At 40.0% G+C, this 15,785-nt stretch overlaps 1 protein-coding gene across 10 annotated transcripts in view; it reads right to left on the bottom strand.

Annotated features, from left to right (window-relative positions):
• Positions 1-1,126: 1,126 nt before the first annotated feature.
• Positions 1,127-15,785, bottom strand: part of OSBPL6 (oxysterol binding protein like 6) — a 182,292-nt gene continuing 167,633 nt past the window's right edge. For all 10 annotated transcript variants that reach the window (XM_039495756.1, XM_039495760.1, XM_039495761.1 and 7 more), the window contains 8 exons: positions 11,848-11,985; positions 11,417-11,480; positions 10,844-10,922; positions 8,178-8,322; positions 6,125-6,269; positions 3,645-3,771; positions 2,770-2,892; positions 1,127-1,815 (listed from right to left, as the gene is read on the bottom strand). In XM_039495756.1, coding sequence (XP_039351690.1) covers positions 1,707-1,815; positions 2,770-2,892; positions 3,645-3,771; positions 6,125-6,269; positions 8,178-8,322; positions 10,844-10,922; positions 11,417-11,480; positions 11,848-11,985 — 930 coding nt within the window. In that variant the 3' untranslated portion in view covers positions 1,127-1,706. The remainder of the gene's footprint in view (positions 1,816-2,769; positions 2,893-3,644; positions 3,772-6,124; positions 6,270-8,177; positions 8,323-10,843; positions 10,923-11,416; positions 11,481-11,847; positions 11,986-15,785) is intronic.

Below are 15,785 nucleotides of genomic sequence, written 5' to 3' on the forward strand. Positions count from 1 at the left end.
ACTCAAATTGAAAGGTAAGGGCGAGAGCAAGAGAAACCAACACCATCTGCTGCCATGGAGGCAGAGAATCTGGCGGTAAGAAGGAGCAGAGGGATCCTGTCCAGAGCATGAGGCACCAAAACACTGATCTGATTCCACGGAGCTGCAAAGAGAGGAGAGAAGCCCAGATGTCCAGAATTGTGGGAAATGCTGAACTGCAGAAAAAGTAAATATACTGTGTATATGCAAAAAGATTTGAGATGTGTACAGATGTGAGATGTGTACACACAGAAGTGTCATCAGGACATTCAGAAGATGTATACAGGTAAATGTAATTTACTTAAACACCAGATGAATTAATAGAAGACTAGATCCTATAGTATGGAATACAATTTTTTATCTAATAAAACTTTCTTTAATAATATTTGCCCTCTGCAGTTATGCATTTCAGTCATTTTTTCAGATAGAAAGTGCCCAGCCTCCTTCCATGGACATTTAACTGTGGCATAAAAACATATAAGAGTCCTGTTTCTTAATCAAAAATACAAAATCACTTTATGAAAAACTAAAAATTAATTTTGCATAAAAGCTATTTTGACAATACAAAAAGCCATTAACGCAGCATACGTGAGTGCCTCTACTCCTCCCCCAAACAAATTCAGCTAAGAAATTCAAGTTGGGAGTGGGCACAGACAAACAGACCAGTAAAGTATATGGTGTGCATGACAGAAAGTGCCTGTTATGTTTATATTGCTATCCTACTTCTGGAGAGAAAACCTCCTGTGAAATCTTTCTGTGTTTCTAACACTGTTGCAAAGCTACGGGGAATTCTAATTGTATAAACAGTTATGGGGAAATGTGAGAAAGTGTGAGGCCATGTCAAATCAATGGCACATATGATAAATATATCACAGCATTAGGCATGTTGGATATGAATTTTCTGACTAGCAACCCAGATGCATTTACCAAAACTGTCACAAAGTTAGCTAGTTTTCCTGTTTGAGTCTGATTACACAACCAGCTTCGCAAAGCTAAAGCATGTACAGCAGGTCACTTTCCTTTCTCATCCATTTAGGTGGATTTTATTTTTAATAATACATGATCGCCAATATTCAGAATATGAATAAAATCTGCCGCTCACACAAGCCTAAGAATACATATTTTAAAATGACTTATTGGATATCTTCATGTTTTGCTTAAGGCATGAACAATGGCATATGAATGGGAACAGCTTCCAGAAAAGCATTATGTCTTTTTGACAAGGCCAGTCCAAGCACATCACACTAAAGGACTAGCCTCAAGCCGGAAATGATAGACTGTTGTAACACAAGAGTTTTTAACAAAATAAGTTAAAACAAAATGTTTTTTCTTTCATTTTGTTTGTTGTTACTCTCAATGTCTGTTTTAAGCACCAGTTGCAGTTTTGTGTATTACAACCTCTTCCGAGCAACTTTGGATAACGAATCTGCTTCCTTTGCTTTGCATTTTTAATACATGAAACTTTAAAGGTTATTTTTAAATGGCTGCTGCAAAATAAAAAGGATCCAAAAGTGGTCAAGGACCTGGTCTAATGCACTTTCGAAAGTCCATTATAAAGATGAATATAAAAGCGAATGGTAGGTTTTCTGTAGACCCACAAACCACACTTAGCTATAAGAAACATATTGTGCATAGTTATTAATTTTTTCTTCAGAGAGTGATATGTTTGCTAGATCTACATTCTCAGTTTACCAGAGTATGGGGGTTTCTACTTTACTAAAGCCAGGATCCTTTCGCAGCTCCCAATAGGTGTCATTAGAAACCCAGCTCTCTCTTTGATTGGCATCGATAACTTTTCTGCAAAAGCAAAAAATAAAAAAATTTAAAAAAAAGACAAAACAAACCCAGATGAAAATTGTCTTAATAAAGGTTTGATTTACTATTTTAAAAGGATACAGCATAAACATCAGCGATTTAAAAATAAAACAATTTCATAACCTGTGTTAAAAGTGAAGGCATTTTAGAACTTCTAAGGATCCAATTCTACCATCTGATTCATACAACCCTGCACCCATGTGAAGCCCTATTGACTTCAATGGACTCTGCGTGTGTGTGTATGGGTCCAACCATGTAGACCAGATTGCAAGATGGGAGCCTAATTTACTTCCACCATTTATGCTGTTCGTTTCCTTTCTCCATTTCACTCATTTCCTACAATAAAATTATGCCAATCAGTTTCACCAGTTAAGGGAATGTTTTAATTAAAACAAACAAACAAAAAAACCACACGACCTTTCCCCACAAAAACAAAACAAAAACCAGAGTAATTACAATTTGAAAAACTACCTTAAAAATTCTGTTCAAGTCATTTTAAACCTTCTTTCCACCACCACCACTTTTTTTTTTTTTTAAATACACAGCTAAATTTAGGACAAACATGAGTTGACACATTCCCTCTGGAACTTCCTTCTCCACTGTTAAGCTTGAGGCACATTGGCAGGGTGATATGAAGAAAATTTGTAAGGCTGTTGCCCATGTCTTACTTCTCTTGTGGACTAACAGGGACCGTCGGCTTCCTAGTTTGGTTAGTCAGTATTCAATTCATTTAAAAATATGTTACAATTGCCTCAGACAGGACTCAGCACTCTGAAAGTATTTCTTGAAATTGGATTGTTTCCATCTTTTCACTTCTTTATTATACTGCTCTGGGCCTGCCTATTTAAGAGGCAGAGGCCCTCTGCGTTGTCCTCTTATGTTGAAGGCGGCACAGAAAACAAATTATAGACTTATTACTGAAATTGCTTTACTCACTTAAAAAATTTTGGTTTGTATTCAATGTTGTTCTCCTCCATGTTTCGCCTTCGACTTCTCTGGAGTTCCTCTATTCTTTGCTTTTCTGTGGCTGCTGCTTCTACATTTCCTTCTTCCAAAAGTCTATACAGATAACAATGGATCTTTTAGTAAATATACAATCTCATCTTCTGTAAAAGCATATTCTGTAACAACGTTGCCAGAAAAACATTCGTCCCAGAAAACAAGGCCAGCAGCCTTGAAAAGCTCTTTGTTCTTGAAAAGAGCTACTGAGTTCTATGCACCTGCTTTAAGGCCAGAGCCCATTAAAAAAGAAATAGTAAAATTATTTAATTTATACTTTGGAGTCTGAAATATAATTTCTTAGTCTTGTTTACATTTTCAGCTCCTCAGAGCAAGCCCCCTACTCTCTGCACAAACAACAGGATAGGATCCTTCCCTAGCATGCAAGAGAATGCTAAGAAACAAGAATCGCTGATATGCTGGCTCACCAGCTACACATGCATGAGCTATAGTAAGGCATGTGCATCTCTCCAGCTGTCATATGATACTGCCAACAGCAAGTACCACCAATGGGCAAACGTTGCTTCTATTCATGGGAGTAGGAAAGGACATGCCAGAGCATGTATTTGCTGGTAATTTCTGGAATTCTGCCTCTTCCAGAAGAATTCTCATAATACCAGGATCTCTGTATGCTTCCCTTTCCTGAGCTGGATAAGCCAAGATTTTTACCGTAATATTTAATATTTTCTTTTCTAGCAGAATCTAAGGCATAGCACATATTATAGTGCAGATCTGGGCAAAATTCAATGCTGGGGTTCAAACTCTGCCATAAAACAATCATAAATATTAAACATATACATGAGATTTCTTGCCTCTGATCTGGCCTGAATCGTGCATCTGTTGTTGGAAGAATATCTTTCAATACAGGATCTAACTCATTGAGTTCAATAGCAAACCTTGTAAAGCCATAATAACGTTCAGAGTGGGTTGGCATGGAGCCTGTATAAACATATTTAAGAAAGAAAATGCTTATTTTACTATTTTTATAAACACATACATAGAGCCCAATGAATTTATAAAGCTATAACAGCCAATAAAATATTTATACATTCTAATTCCTTTATTTGATATAATTTTAAAATGTATCAAATATTATTTTCTTGGTAGAACATCTTTCATTTAATATTAATGGTAACTTATTACACAGTAGAGTTATGTATATAACAGATCAAGACTTTTAAAATCTTTCTTTGCTTTTGGGAAATATCTGAAATATTTCTTCTTTCAAGTTAAAAATAAAACATTCTCCACAAAAGCAAATGTATTGGGTCTCCCTCCAAATGTTGGTACCTAAACAGGTTCGTAGGGCGTGATTCACCATTTCCCTACATCTCCTCTCCACTCAGTGCAAAGTGGGTGTAAAATGCCATCAAATTAGAATAGGGACTGTTATATACTCTGTGATGTTATCTGATAAAAGATGACCATGTATATCATTGCTGCCATCACTCTTGTATAATTGCAACAAATCTTGTACAAAATGTTGCATTTAAGATGTCTATGGAAAGGTTATGATTCGCTGAATACGATTATGCTATCTTTATGCATGTATCATTTTTGTATTTCAAGTTATGCGTATTGGCTCTATACCTGGATTTCTCATATTTTTGGTCCTGGGGTAACACCCACAAGGTATTTAGCCTGCACATCTTGAAGGGACTATTCAAATTAAGTGGCTCAACAAGGAACACTTAACTCACAATGGACCATGGGCAATACCTATCTACACTTAATGGACTTTCCTGCTATGACTAAGCGAAATTATGCAGGCACATGTGACTTGCCCAGGTGACTCCAAACTCCATCTTTTACCCAATTTTCCACTAGCTGTGCTAAGGGCTTTGTTAAGAACATAAGAACGGCCGTATTGGGTCAGACCAAAGGTCCATCCAGCCCAGTATCCTGTCTACCAACAGTGGCCAATGCCAGGTGCCCCAGAGGGAGTGAACCTAACAGGTAATGTTCAAGTGATCTCTCTCCTGCTATCCATCTCCACCCTCTGACAAACAGAGGCTAGGGAACCATTCCTTTGTTTGAAACAATGGCTTTCCCTCCAGATGGCAGAAGCTATAAAAGGCCCTGGAAACATCTCCATTTTGCCTCTTTCCTGCTCAAACCTCTGAACTATGAACTTATACTAACGGGAGCACTCTAACCAAGGGACTGAGGTCCTTCCAATGATTTGGGAGCAACCAGAGACCTGACTTAAGCCAGCAGTTTATTCCATCACTGCTACAAGCCTGAACCAAGAACTTTGCAATTACTGTATGTATTTGATTCCTTTAACCAATTTTAACTCTCACCTGTCTTTCTTTCTTTCTTTAAATAAACCTTTAGATTTTAGATGCTAAAATAAGCATGTTTATTGGGTAAGATCTCAGTTATATATTGACCAGGGTGTGTGGCTGGTTCTTTGGGATTGGAAGAACCTTTCATTTGATGAAAGTGGTTGCAAGGAACCACTCATCATTAAGTCTAGTGTTTTTGGTGGTGATTCAAGGACTGGAATGCCTAAGGAAACTGCTGTTTTGACTTCTTGTTAGCCAGTGTGGTGAAACAGAAGTTTACTTTTATTGCTGGTTTGGTATATCTTAAGGGAAAATAACCAGCAGTTTTGGGGTGTATCTGCCCTGTTTCTCAGCAGTTTGTCCTGAATTTGGTATTCTCAGTTGTGACCCACAAAGACATGGCTACACACCCACTTTGCTCTAGAGTAAAGAGGTGCATGGTAATGGTGGTTTGAACCCACATTGTCTCTTTAAGTAAGTAATCAATTTTTAAGAAACTTAAGTCAATGGGAACTGCAAGTGCTCACTATCTTTGAAAAACAGACCATTAGGGCAATAAGGGATTGACACAACCAACCTGTTTCTCCTTTCACTTATACTGGTTTTACACCAATGTAATTCTGTTTAATCCAATGGAGATACCCTGATCTGCACAGGTGTGAGAGGAGGATAAGGCTAACATTAACATTTTTCTTACTCCAAAATCCAATTATTTCCTTTATTTCCTCAGATTATGTTCCCAACATGCTAAATACCTGTGACCAAATTTTAGCATCAGATTTGGAGCAAAATCTAAAAAATGACTCATGAGATGGAGCACACACACTTTTTAGATACTTTTACATTCAATAATAAAAGATACCGATAGCTGCTGTGCCAATATCTCGTTATTTATCTAGCTGTATATTTTGTTTCTCAATTTGTATTTAAAATGGGTGGCTAAATGCAGTGTTTAGTGAGACTAAAGCCACCTGAAGGATTTCAGTTGACCAGAATTTTCTTACCTGGCCTCCATATACATTTTGCTGAAGGTGCAACCCCACAGTATAGCCCTTCATGCCACTTTCCAAAGAGGCGATGGACCACCTTTCCTTCTTGGTCCATGACAACCCCTTGGACTTCATTTACATTTGAATTCCAATAATTCACCTGAAAATGTACCAAAGTGAGGAAAGTGAACAAAGTTGATTTCCTTGTCACACTGTATATCACAATATCTCACTACATCCTTCTAAATATTGCGACACATAAAAGTCAACTGCAGCCACATCCCCAACAAAGAAAAATTAGAGGCTATTAATTTCTTGAAATTGAAGACATGCATAAGGATGTGACATCTTTGCAGTTCTGCTACAAAAATTATCTCAGCAAATCTATACAGAATTAGCTTGCCAAACAGATGTCTACCCTGTTTAGATTATAAAGTCTTAATGGGCTGTGACTCCATCATTAGGTATCTTTTTACAGTACCAGGCACATTTTTGGCAATTCAGGAATTAGAATTTAGTCCAACTGAATATTACTTACATTAAAACACAAAACAGAAAATGGCAGCCTGGAACATTTTGGAACAACATAATATGATGAGCCATTGTGTCCATCTCTAAAACTAACTAAGGAAAAGTTTCCTTGTATACCTGAACATACTTTTAAACAAGTGGATTACAATGAAAAATATTTGGTTCACAATATTTTATAGATAGGAAAACAACAGAATCATAGAAGTGTAGGACTAGAAGGGACCTCAGTAGGTCATCTAGTCCAGTTCCCGGCACTCCAGGAAGGATTAAGTAATAACATAACAGAATGTTTCTGCATAAGAATCTATACATATTGCAAATGCTTCTTATCTGCCACTGATGGGTGGTTCCAGATTCTGCATCAAAGTTCTCTTTTGTCCCACCTCAATCTACTGCCAATCCCCATAATGGCTGCAATTTAAAACGAAGAAAATTGGAATACTGGGTGCGTCAACATGTATATGTTTACTGAACATAGCAGTATTTTCTGATGAAAATAGCAGTCTGGTTGTTTATAAAGGGGTTCGAGCTCATTTAATTATCTGTGCACACTGGTAATATATAGCCTCTTCACCAGTCAGATTCCTACACCATTCTGTAGTAGAAACAGACCCTCCTCCTTAAAGTTAAAAAATCAGATGTATATTTTTTTCTCTCCCCAGATGCCTAAGCTGCTGACACTGCCACTCTAAAGATTGGAGAATTCTTTGCCCAGATCCTGTTAACTAAATGTGTGTGAGGAGGGAGGGGGAGCTACTTTCATCCCACAGCACCCTGCATTTGCTTTCTCTCATTCTCTTCTATGTCTTCCTTTTCTCAGACATCACTATTCCCTTCCCTTTTACCTTTAAACAGTCCGGTTCCAAAGCACTGACTAAGTCCTCACCTGAGACAAACTATAATGCATCACTGCAGCAACTGAGGTGGGCCTTTTGACACTGAAGTGTATGTAGCAACACCAGTGATGATAAACTTGTTATTTTAATTATTTTTACAAAAAAATTCAGCTCTAGCACATCCATATTACTGTTTTTATACAGAACTATCACCAGGATATATAAATACAATGAAGCAGAACACCATTATTCTAAATAGATAAGAAACTTAGGACCAAATTCTGATCATGGTTAGAACAGTCTAAATCCAGAGTAACTGCTCTGAAGAACAGAGTTCCTCCTGGTTTTTACTGGCTTAATAGAACAGAATTTGGCCATCTGCATTTTAAAATTAAAAAACAGTAATTTATTGTCAGTGCTGCCGACATCAAATGGGCACAGAAACACACTGACATCAAATGGGCTGGTCCAGCAATAACAAAGACATGTTAATACTGGCAGACATCTCAGATCACAACTTAGGTGGCGTTTTGTTATTGGGCTTCTTACCTGATAAGATAGTGGTGATGATACAGAACAGGGAAGAAGGAATTTAGGGGAACAGCAGAAGACCAAGAAAACTGTAGCCAGGTCTAGGCTAAGAAAACAGTTCTGCTTACTTTTTGTCACATATTACCATTGCACGACAAATCATAAGTTACCTTGACAAATGTGAGCTTACAAATACAAACACTGCTTTTTGTGTTTCTGATCGTTATTTCTCCATAATGCTCTATCCATCTCCTTCCACTAAGGATGTTGTGTATGCAGGTGGTGACTTTGTTCCACACGTAGTAATCACCATACCTGGGAATAAAGTTAATATATAATTGGTAACGTAAATTAAATTTCAGTATTACTGACAAAAAGTGAAATCCAGTCAGATAATCACATATCCAAAATAATGAAATCCCTCAAAAACATTTGAATCAGTAGTCTGGCTCATTAAAAGTGTGGCTTCCACAGTAACTATTATTCCCCATCATTAATCCTAAATTATTCTACATGGGTGAAATTCACCCCATTATAGAGGGACCACGAGAGGCCCTAGAAACCACTAAAGTCCTGCATTAAAGGCTCAATCCTGGCAGTGCTGAACACTTCGGCCCTGATCAGCGACTTCAGTAGGATAAGTTCAGCATGATCTACAATGCTGTGGTGGACTAGAGTCCCGGTTACCATGTATTTCTCTCAGAAGCAATGAGAACTAATACAAGTAAAATAGGTCTGGAATAGAAAGAATAGAGAGGAAGTGGGGAGCAGTAACTCAGTGGCATATTGTCCCCTTTCCTGATAATTCCTCTGGCAACTCCATGCAGTCAGAGCTTCCCCAGTCCTGGGGAGTTGGGGTGGGGGGAATAGAGCCAGGGAGCCGATGCTATACATGGCATGCTCCCCTCTGAACCTGTCAGATAGCCAGGCCAATAGATATATGCAAAATGCAATGTTGTTCTTATAGTATTAGCTTCCACTTTGTGACAAGATGGAGGAAAATGTAAGAAAGATTCCCTACGGAAGCTGTACTGCCAAAGGGATCTAAGATCTGCACTCGAGATCTAAGTTGAGATCTCAGTGCCTGATGGGCAAAAAATCATGTCGCGGGTGGTTCTGGGAGATCCTGATGGTATGGGCAGATTCTATCCATTTGACGCCCGATTTTGGGCAATCAATTTGAGTTGGAAAATCTACTGTGGGGAGACCAAAAAATAAACAGTTGGGGATGTTGAATGCCTGTCGTTATCCTGGGGACCCAGCCTACCCTTGCCATGCATCTCATGAAGCCATACACAGGCAGCCTGGACAGTGGTCAGGATCTGTTCAATACAGGCTGAGCAAGTGCAGAATGGTGGTGGAATGTGCATTTGGCCGTGTTCATCAATGGCCAGGGTACAGTGTGACTGCTGTGTTTGTTGATGAAGCCAGCTTTTATTATGCAAATAAAGTCACTTATTTAAAAAGCATGAATTCTTTATTGATTCATTATAAAAGCCTCTCTCATTGTCTGTCCTCCTCCTCCGTTCACTGGCCTCTTCCTGTAATTTAAAAAAACGTCTCCTTCCACTCATCAGAGATGCTCTTTCATTGCGTGTAACTTCCATAATATCCAGAACTCCGCTTATCTGTGCCTGCTTTGATGGGGGGGGAGGAGGGGCAAAAAAAAATTGCTGCTGCATGAGATATATATATAGAAAGAGACATTTTTTACAGAACAATGGTTATATGTTTCACAGTGAACATCACTATTCACCTAGCACATGTGATTTCCATTTAATAGTGACCGCTTGCAGCTCTTACAGAGATCTCACAGACACATCAGGTCCAGGCATCAGAATTTTCAGCTTGCATGCCCATGGTAAGCCACTGTCTCAGTGATTTACCCCCCCCGCATGGCCTTAAATTCCTTTTTAACCAGGTTATCCTGATGAATATCACTTTGCTGAGGATAACAGAACAAGATAAAGAGCGGATGCTTCTTGAATGCCAGCAGTCCTGATACCTGATTACTGCTACATGGCATGGCATGTAAGTGTCCTACCCATGGGCGGAACAAGGATGCCTTGCCCAGAAACCTTCTGCAAAGGCTCATCGAGATGTCCCTGGAGGATTTCCTCTCAATCCCGGACATGTTAACAAACTTTAGGGCAAATCAATCATTTAAAAAAAAGGCTTTAAAAAACACTGTTTGCTATTTGCAAGCCTGTACCTGGCCAGTGCATCCGAGTTGAGAATGCTGTCCCAGAGCGGTCAGTGGTGCAAGATCTGCAGATTCCCAGGCTTTGAGAGGCCACACACCACTCTACCTCTGTGACCAAATCCTCTGTCCCCTCCCTGAGGGCTGCATTTGAAGGAAGCCATATGGCTCTGTCTACACAACAGAAGATTTTGAAACGTTTCCTCTTGTGTTAATCCTGGTTCAGATGAGCCCAGCATTAGCACCCTTGAGAGCCCTACGGCAGACAGAGCGCCAGCTGCCGACAGAGTATTGAACAGATTTGCTCTGGGCAGCCCAGCATTCCAATGACTGGGTATGGAGTTAGTGCCACCTCACATGCATCTATTCTCCTCTACCAGTGAGATGCTTTTAGAGAGTTCCCGGGTTTTCCCTCCAAGCGCCTGACTGAGCCTTAAGGCTCCAGCAATGCTTCAGTACCTCATCCTGTATGTAATCGGAGATCAGAGCAGGGAGCTCACATCCTGCCAGCTGCTAATCATGTGGGATCTCTACTCCCCCACCACAATCCATCCAGCCCTCAGAAGGAAAAGCATCTTCCTAGATTTAAAAAACAAACAAAAAAACATAGCCAAAGGAAACAAGACAGTAACTTACTTTGGAAAAGTCACATTCAGTGTTCCAATTGGCAGGATTTCCATTGATTTCCCCCAGAACTTATTTTTCCATCTGATATCTAAATGATAGAGTGAAATATTAGAAAATTACAAAAGATCAAAATATTATACCTTCAGAGATCTACGCCACTAAATGGCATACCAGATGATCTATGCCAGACTGCCGCTTTTGAACAGAACATTAACCTGTTTTGAAGACAGAAAAAAGGTTATTCCGGAGGGACAACCTTATATCAGAGAGATTAATCTATCCCTTGTCTCCTAACAGATAACAGTGTGTTCTGTATAAAGTTTTTAAATAAAGACACAGAACAAACATAATGCAAGTCACTCTGGCATGGATGATAAAATACTGCATCGCCTCATTCCTTACAGTTTGAAATTGAAACACTTTAAAGCAACAGCCAGCAATAACTTAATCTAATAACGATCCTCAACTAATCTATTAAATAAATTCCAGAGAACTACATCCCTAATTATAATAATTGTGAGATCATAAACTTTTTATTTTATTAAAAACTTGATCTTTAGGCTTTTGAATTAAAATATATACCTTGCCAAAACACAAAATTCTTTGATTCACAGTGACAGGCAGAAATGGGTGGATGGTGGCTAACCTGAAAAAAAAATTACAGTGGCGAGGAGTTGTTTAACACAAAAGAAGTCTTTCATTTTAAAAAAATCAGTGTAACTGACAGTTACCTCAAGCTAAAAACTATTCAGTTATGTATATTACAATAAAACAAACAAACAAAAAGCCTCAGCATGTTTAACATGAAGTAAACTTTATTTTACAGTCTCCTACATTAAAGGATATATTTTATATAAATCATTTTAGTTTATTGTACTTTTTTTTCTGGATTTAATAACTTTCACATCAAACTCTCTTTACTCTAGTGGGAATACAAGATCTTAACCATAAAGAAAAATTAAAGTCACTCCGCTGTCCAAAGAAATGAAGATTTACATAGAAACAGGTTTTACCTGCTCTGAGAAAAATCGGAACCCTTTGTCTTCCCTAATACATTCATAAGTCTCACCAAGCACTGGATTGAATGGCTTGCTTCCTGCTCTGTAGTAAGTGGAGGCATACCCTGAAGCTGCAAAGGCAGCTATGAGAACCTGTTAAAACACAGAAAAACAGCTAAAGATTCCTCGGTGTGCTCCCTCATCATTGTCAATTGTGTGGGCAGCAGTGTGAATAAATTTATCATTTAAAAACACTTAATTGCCCCTTTATTCATTCACTATTTGAAGGGCTACATAGTAATAGAAAACTATCAATGGCCTGCAGAGAAATTAATGGAAAGGAAAGCCTGCAGCATCTGGTTATATATGTATCTGAATAATACACAAACCTTTGAGCTGCATATCACCATAACCTCTGGGCACACAGAAAACAGAAAACAATACAATAGGATCTACACAGCCCATAATTTACAAACAAAAACTGATGATCTCTCACCATTCCTCAGCAGAGGTTTAATGGCAGAGTTTGTATTAGCTGAAGTCTCACAATATTAAGAATATTACGTTTACAAAATATACTACAGAACATTTACTATTTGCTTTGAAGTGCCATTATAGAGGTATTGGTAATGATGAATTCACAGTTGAAGTTGTACTGATCTCTTTGTTTCTTCCTTTCAATTCAGATTAAATTTTGTCTCCACATTTTTCATATTTTAGCCATAACTGACTAGAAGAGAATTCCTCTCACTCTCCTCTGGCACAAAACTGGCAGAGGTGGTGGAGCTGCCTCCTTCACCAGATGTCTCCCCCACCCCAGGGATGCAGCAAAGTATGCCTTGTTCTCTACTGGCGTGAGGTCTCTAAGGGTACGTCTACACTGAAATAAAACACCTGCCGCTGGGCTGTGTCGGCTGACTTAGGTTTGCAGGGCTCAGGCTGCAGGGCTATAAAACCACAGTGTAGATGTCAGGGCTCGGGTTGGAGCCTGGGCTCTGGGACTCCACAATGCAGGAGAGTCCCTGAGTCTGAACATGTACACCACAATTTTACAGCCCCGCAGCCCGAGCCCTGTGAGCCAGAGTCAGCTGACATGGGCCAGCTGTGAGTATTTTATTGCGAAGTACAGACATACCCTGAGGGACCTTATACCAGTGGCCTAAAATAGCGCTATTGCTCAGCAGCAGTAATTTAGGCTAGGGCCAGATGGTGCAGGATTGGGGAGCTGCAATTGGTCCAGGACTGCCCTTCCCGTTTGTGCCTGAGCTCTGCTCGGGGTCTGTGGACAATCTGGTCCATAAAAAGATATTCTCCTCATTCAGGATAAACTAACTGAGTTTGCCAAAATTAGCCCACAGAACTGTCAAATTCCATCAGCTACTTCTACTTCTATTGCTGCCAAGCTGCCTCACCAGCAGGAAATAAGCAGCTAAGTCATTCCACGCCCCATCTATAGTCGCCTTATCAGTTCTCATTCAACCTGTGCTACCTTCCCTCCACCAACCACTGCTCACATATCTCCACCCTCATGCTTTCTCGCTCACATTCCCTGGACCTAATGGAGCTCTAAATGAGCCCCCTCCATTATCTCCAGCTGGCATCTGAGCAAAGCATCACTTTGACTGGTTCACTAATGGGTGAATCCCTTCAAAATCTGATTCTCTGAACTCACTGAGGGAGCAAAGAATATACAGTGGGAATTTGATCTCTACCGAGGGGCAATGATGCAGAGGGGGTAACAGGTCTCATATGAACTCTGGATCATTGAAGTGTGCGTGTGTATAAGATCAGAATTCCCAACAGAGACCAATAAGAATTGGATTTTTGTTTCTGTGACACTATTTGTTTTCCTTTATGGCCATTATCATCTTCTGTTAACTTTCTTCTGAGATGACACCTTCTACCTGATGGTGTTCATTCTCAGACCAAGCCACTTCGTTTATCATGAACTGTGCAACTTTAATCTGGCTTTCTTGGATGCGTGTGTTATGATACAGTTTTTAATTATGTGATCACATACTATTTTTTTCCTCAGGATCCCTGCCTTATTCAGTGTACAGTGAACCGACAGTGCTCACTTAGGATATGTCTTCACTACACAGTTAATTTAGGCTTTGATCCTAATCCACCTCCTGTCCACACACAAAACCCTCTCACCCAAGTTTAATGGTGCTTTAAACCAAGGATTGGTGTCCCAACTGCGGCACAGCCTAGAACCTGGATGCTTCTTTCACTTGGGCTGATAACCCTCCCACTTTGTAATAATGTCTCAGGCTAAATCACCTGTGTGCTGAAAGGCCTCCAATGCCTTCCCACAATTCACCTCTTGTGTCCAACAGGACAGACAACCTTAATTTTGTTATTTCCTAACTTGGGCATGACTTTGCAATTTTAATGTTCTTTCATCACAGGTTTTTTGTGTGTAATTTCCTAGGTTTTTTAAAAAGCAAACTGCAAAAACAGAAATTCCATCATGTAGCATCATAGTGACACCCACATGATTCATCAGCAGGATTGGAACCTTTAGATCCATTGCAGAACACTCTGTCACTTGAGCTAATTGAGTAAATGATAGCAGCAGCTGGTTGTCATCCTCTGAATGGACCAGCACTAGAGGGCGATGAGACACTTTCCCAGTTGGTTTCACGGATATTTGCTGACAGCAGAGGACTCAGGAATCTTGGGTTCCATTCTCGACTCAGTAGGGGAATGTGCTCTAATCTGCCCATTTCCCCCAAGCATGACCCCTTCTGGCCCTATCCCTCCAGCTATCCTTGCCCTAGTCATATCTCTTCCCCCTGCCCGCTGGCTCACTGACCCAGTCCCATTCTCTTCTCCTAACCAATCCCACCCTCCATTCTTCAGGCTTCTCATTCCAGTCCCAGCCCTTTTACCCAGCCAGTCCCAGTCTCCCGCATCTGTACTCCCTATCCTAGCCTCTTCCAGTCTCATCCTGCCCCGCCAGGCTGCTAGCCCAGCCGATCCTACTCGACTCCTCATCCAATCACTCTCTCCCCTTCCCTGGCCTCCCATCACTCCCACACCTACGTTACCCCTGCCCACTGGCTCCCAGTCGCAGTCTCCTTTCCTCCAGTTCTGCCCTCAAGCCCCAAGCAGGATGCAGTACACACTGGCACAGATCCATCATCTTTAGCACCTTGAAGAAAGAGAGGTAGCTGAGGGCAAGAATGAGAACTGATGATGAAAGTGTGGCTGGGATGCTGATCCTTGCTTTTTATAGTTTGCCTTGGTGGCCTGTGCCGTCTAACAACCTTCACTCACATTTGACATTTGTGTGTGGGTATCCTTAATAAGAAACTACACCAACTAAATAAATGTACATATAATATCCCCAAGCTTTTTATTGTGTTTGGGTGTTTACTCACTAATTTGCAAAATTCACAATGCACTTCCTAGTCATTAGTGAGACTTTTAATGAGGTATAAACTTAGTAATACTTACAGACACTCTCTATAGACGATGAATGTAAGTGATATGCACAATGGGCAAGCAAACTACGACAAACCTATAATCACCATTGCCTATTGTACCAACAGCAAAGTACTTAGCTGTCACTCAAGCTCAGGAAAATATCTTACACAAATGATGTACACACTGAACACTGATAAACCAAGGAAGAAAACTGTACAGCCAAGGACTTTTAAATGAAATCCTATGGCCACCAATCCCCATTTATTCAATCCTAGGGGCTGAGACCAATCCCCATCTGAACTGTAATTATAGGAAATGGGGTCGGAGTAGAGAGAAATGCCTAATCCAGCCAGGTACTTGATCATTCAGGGTTATCATATCATAACTAATAGCTCTGATGAGATCAGCATCATCTGGATGCTGATGGAATTACGGTTCCAAAAGTCTCACCGTTTCTCTTGGCAATCTCACAACCAGGGGAATGACAAAATGGAGCACTGTGCAGGATTCACAAACGAGCC

The sequence above is a fragment of the Mauremys reevesii genome, linkage group 11 (genome assembly GCF_016161935.1).
Source record: "Mauremys reevesii isolate NIE-2019 linkage group 11, ASM1616193v1, whole genome shotgun sequence".
Taxonomy (NCBI): domain Eukaryota; kingdom Metazoa; phylum Chordata; order Testudines; family Geoemydidae; genus Mauremys; species Mauremys reevesii.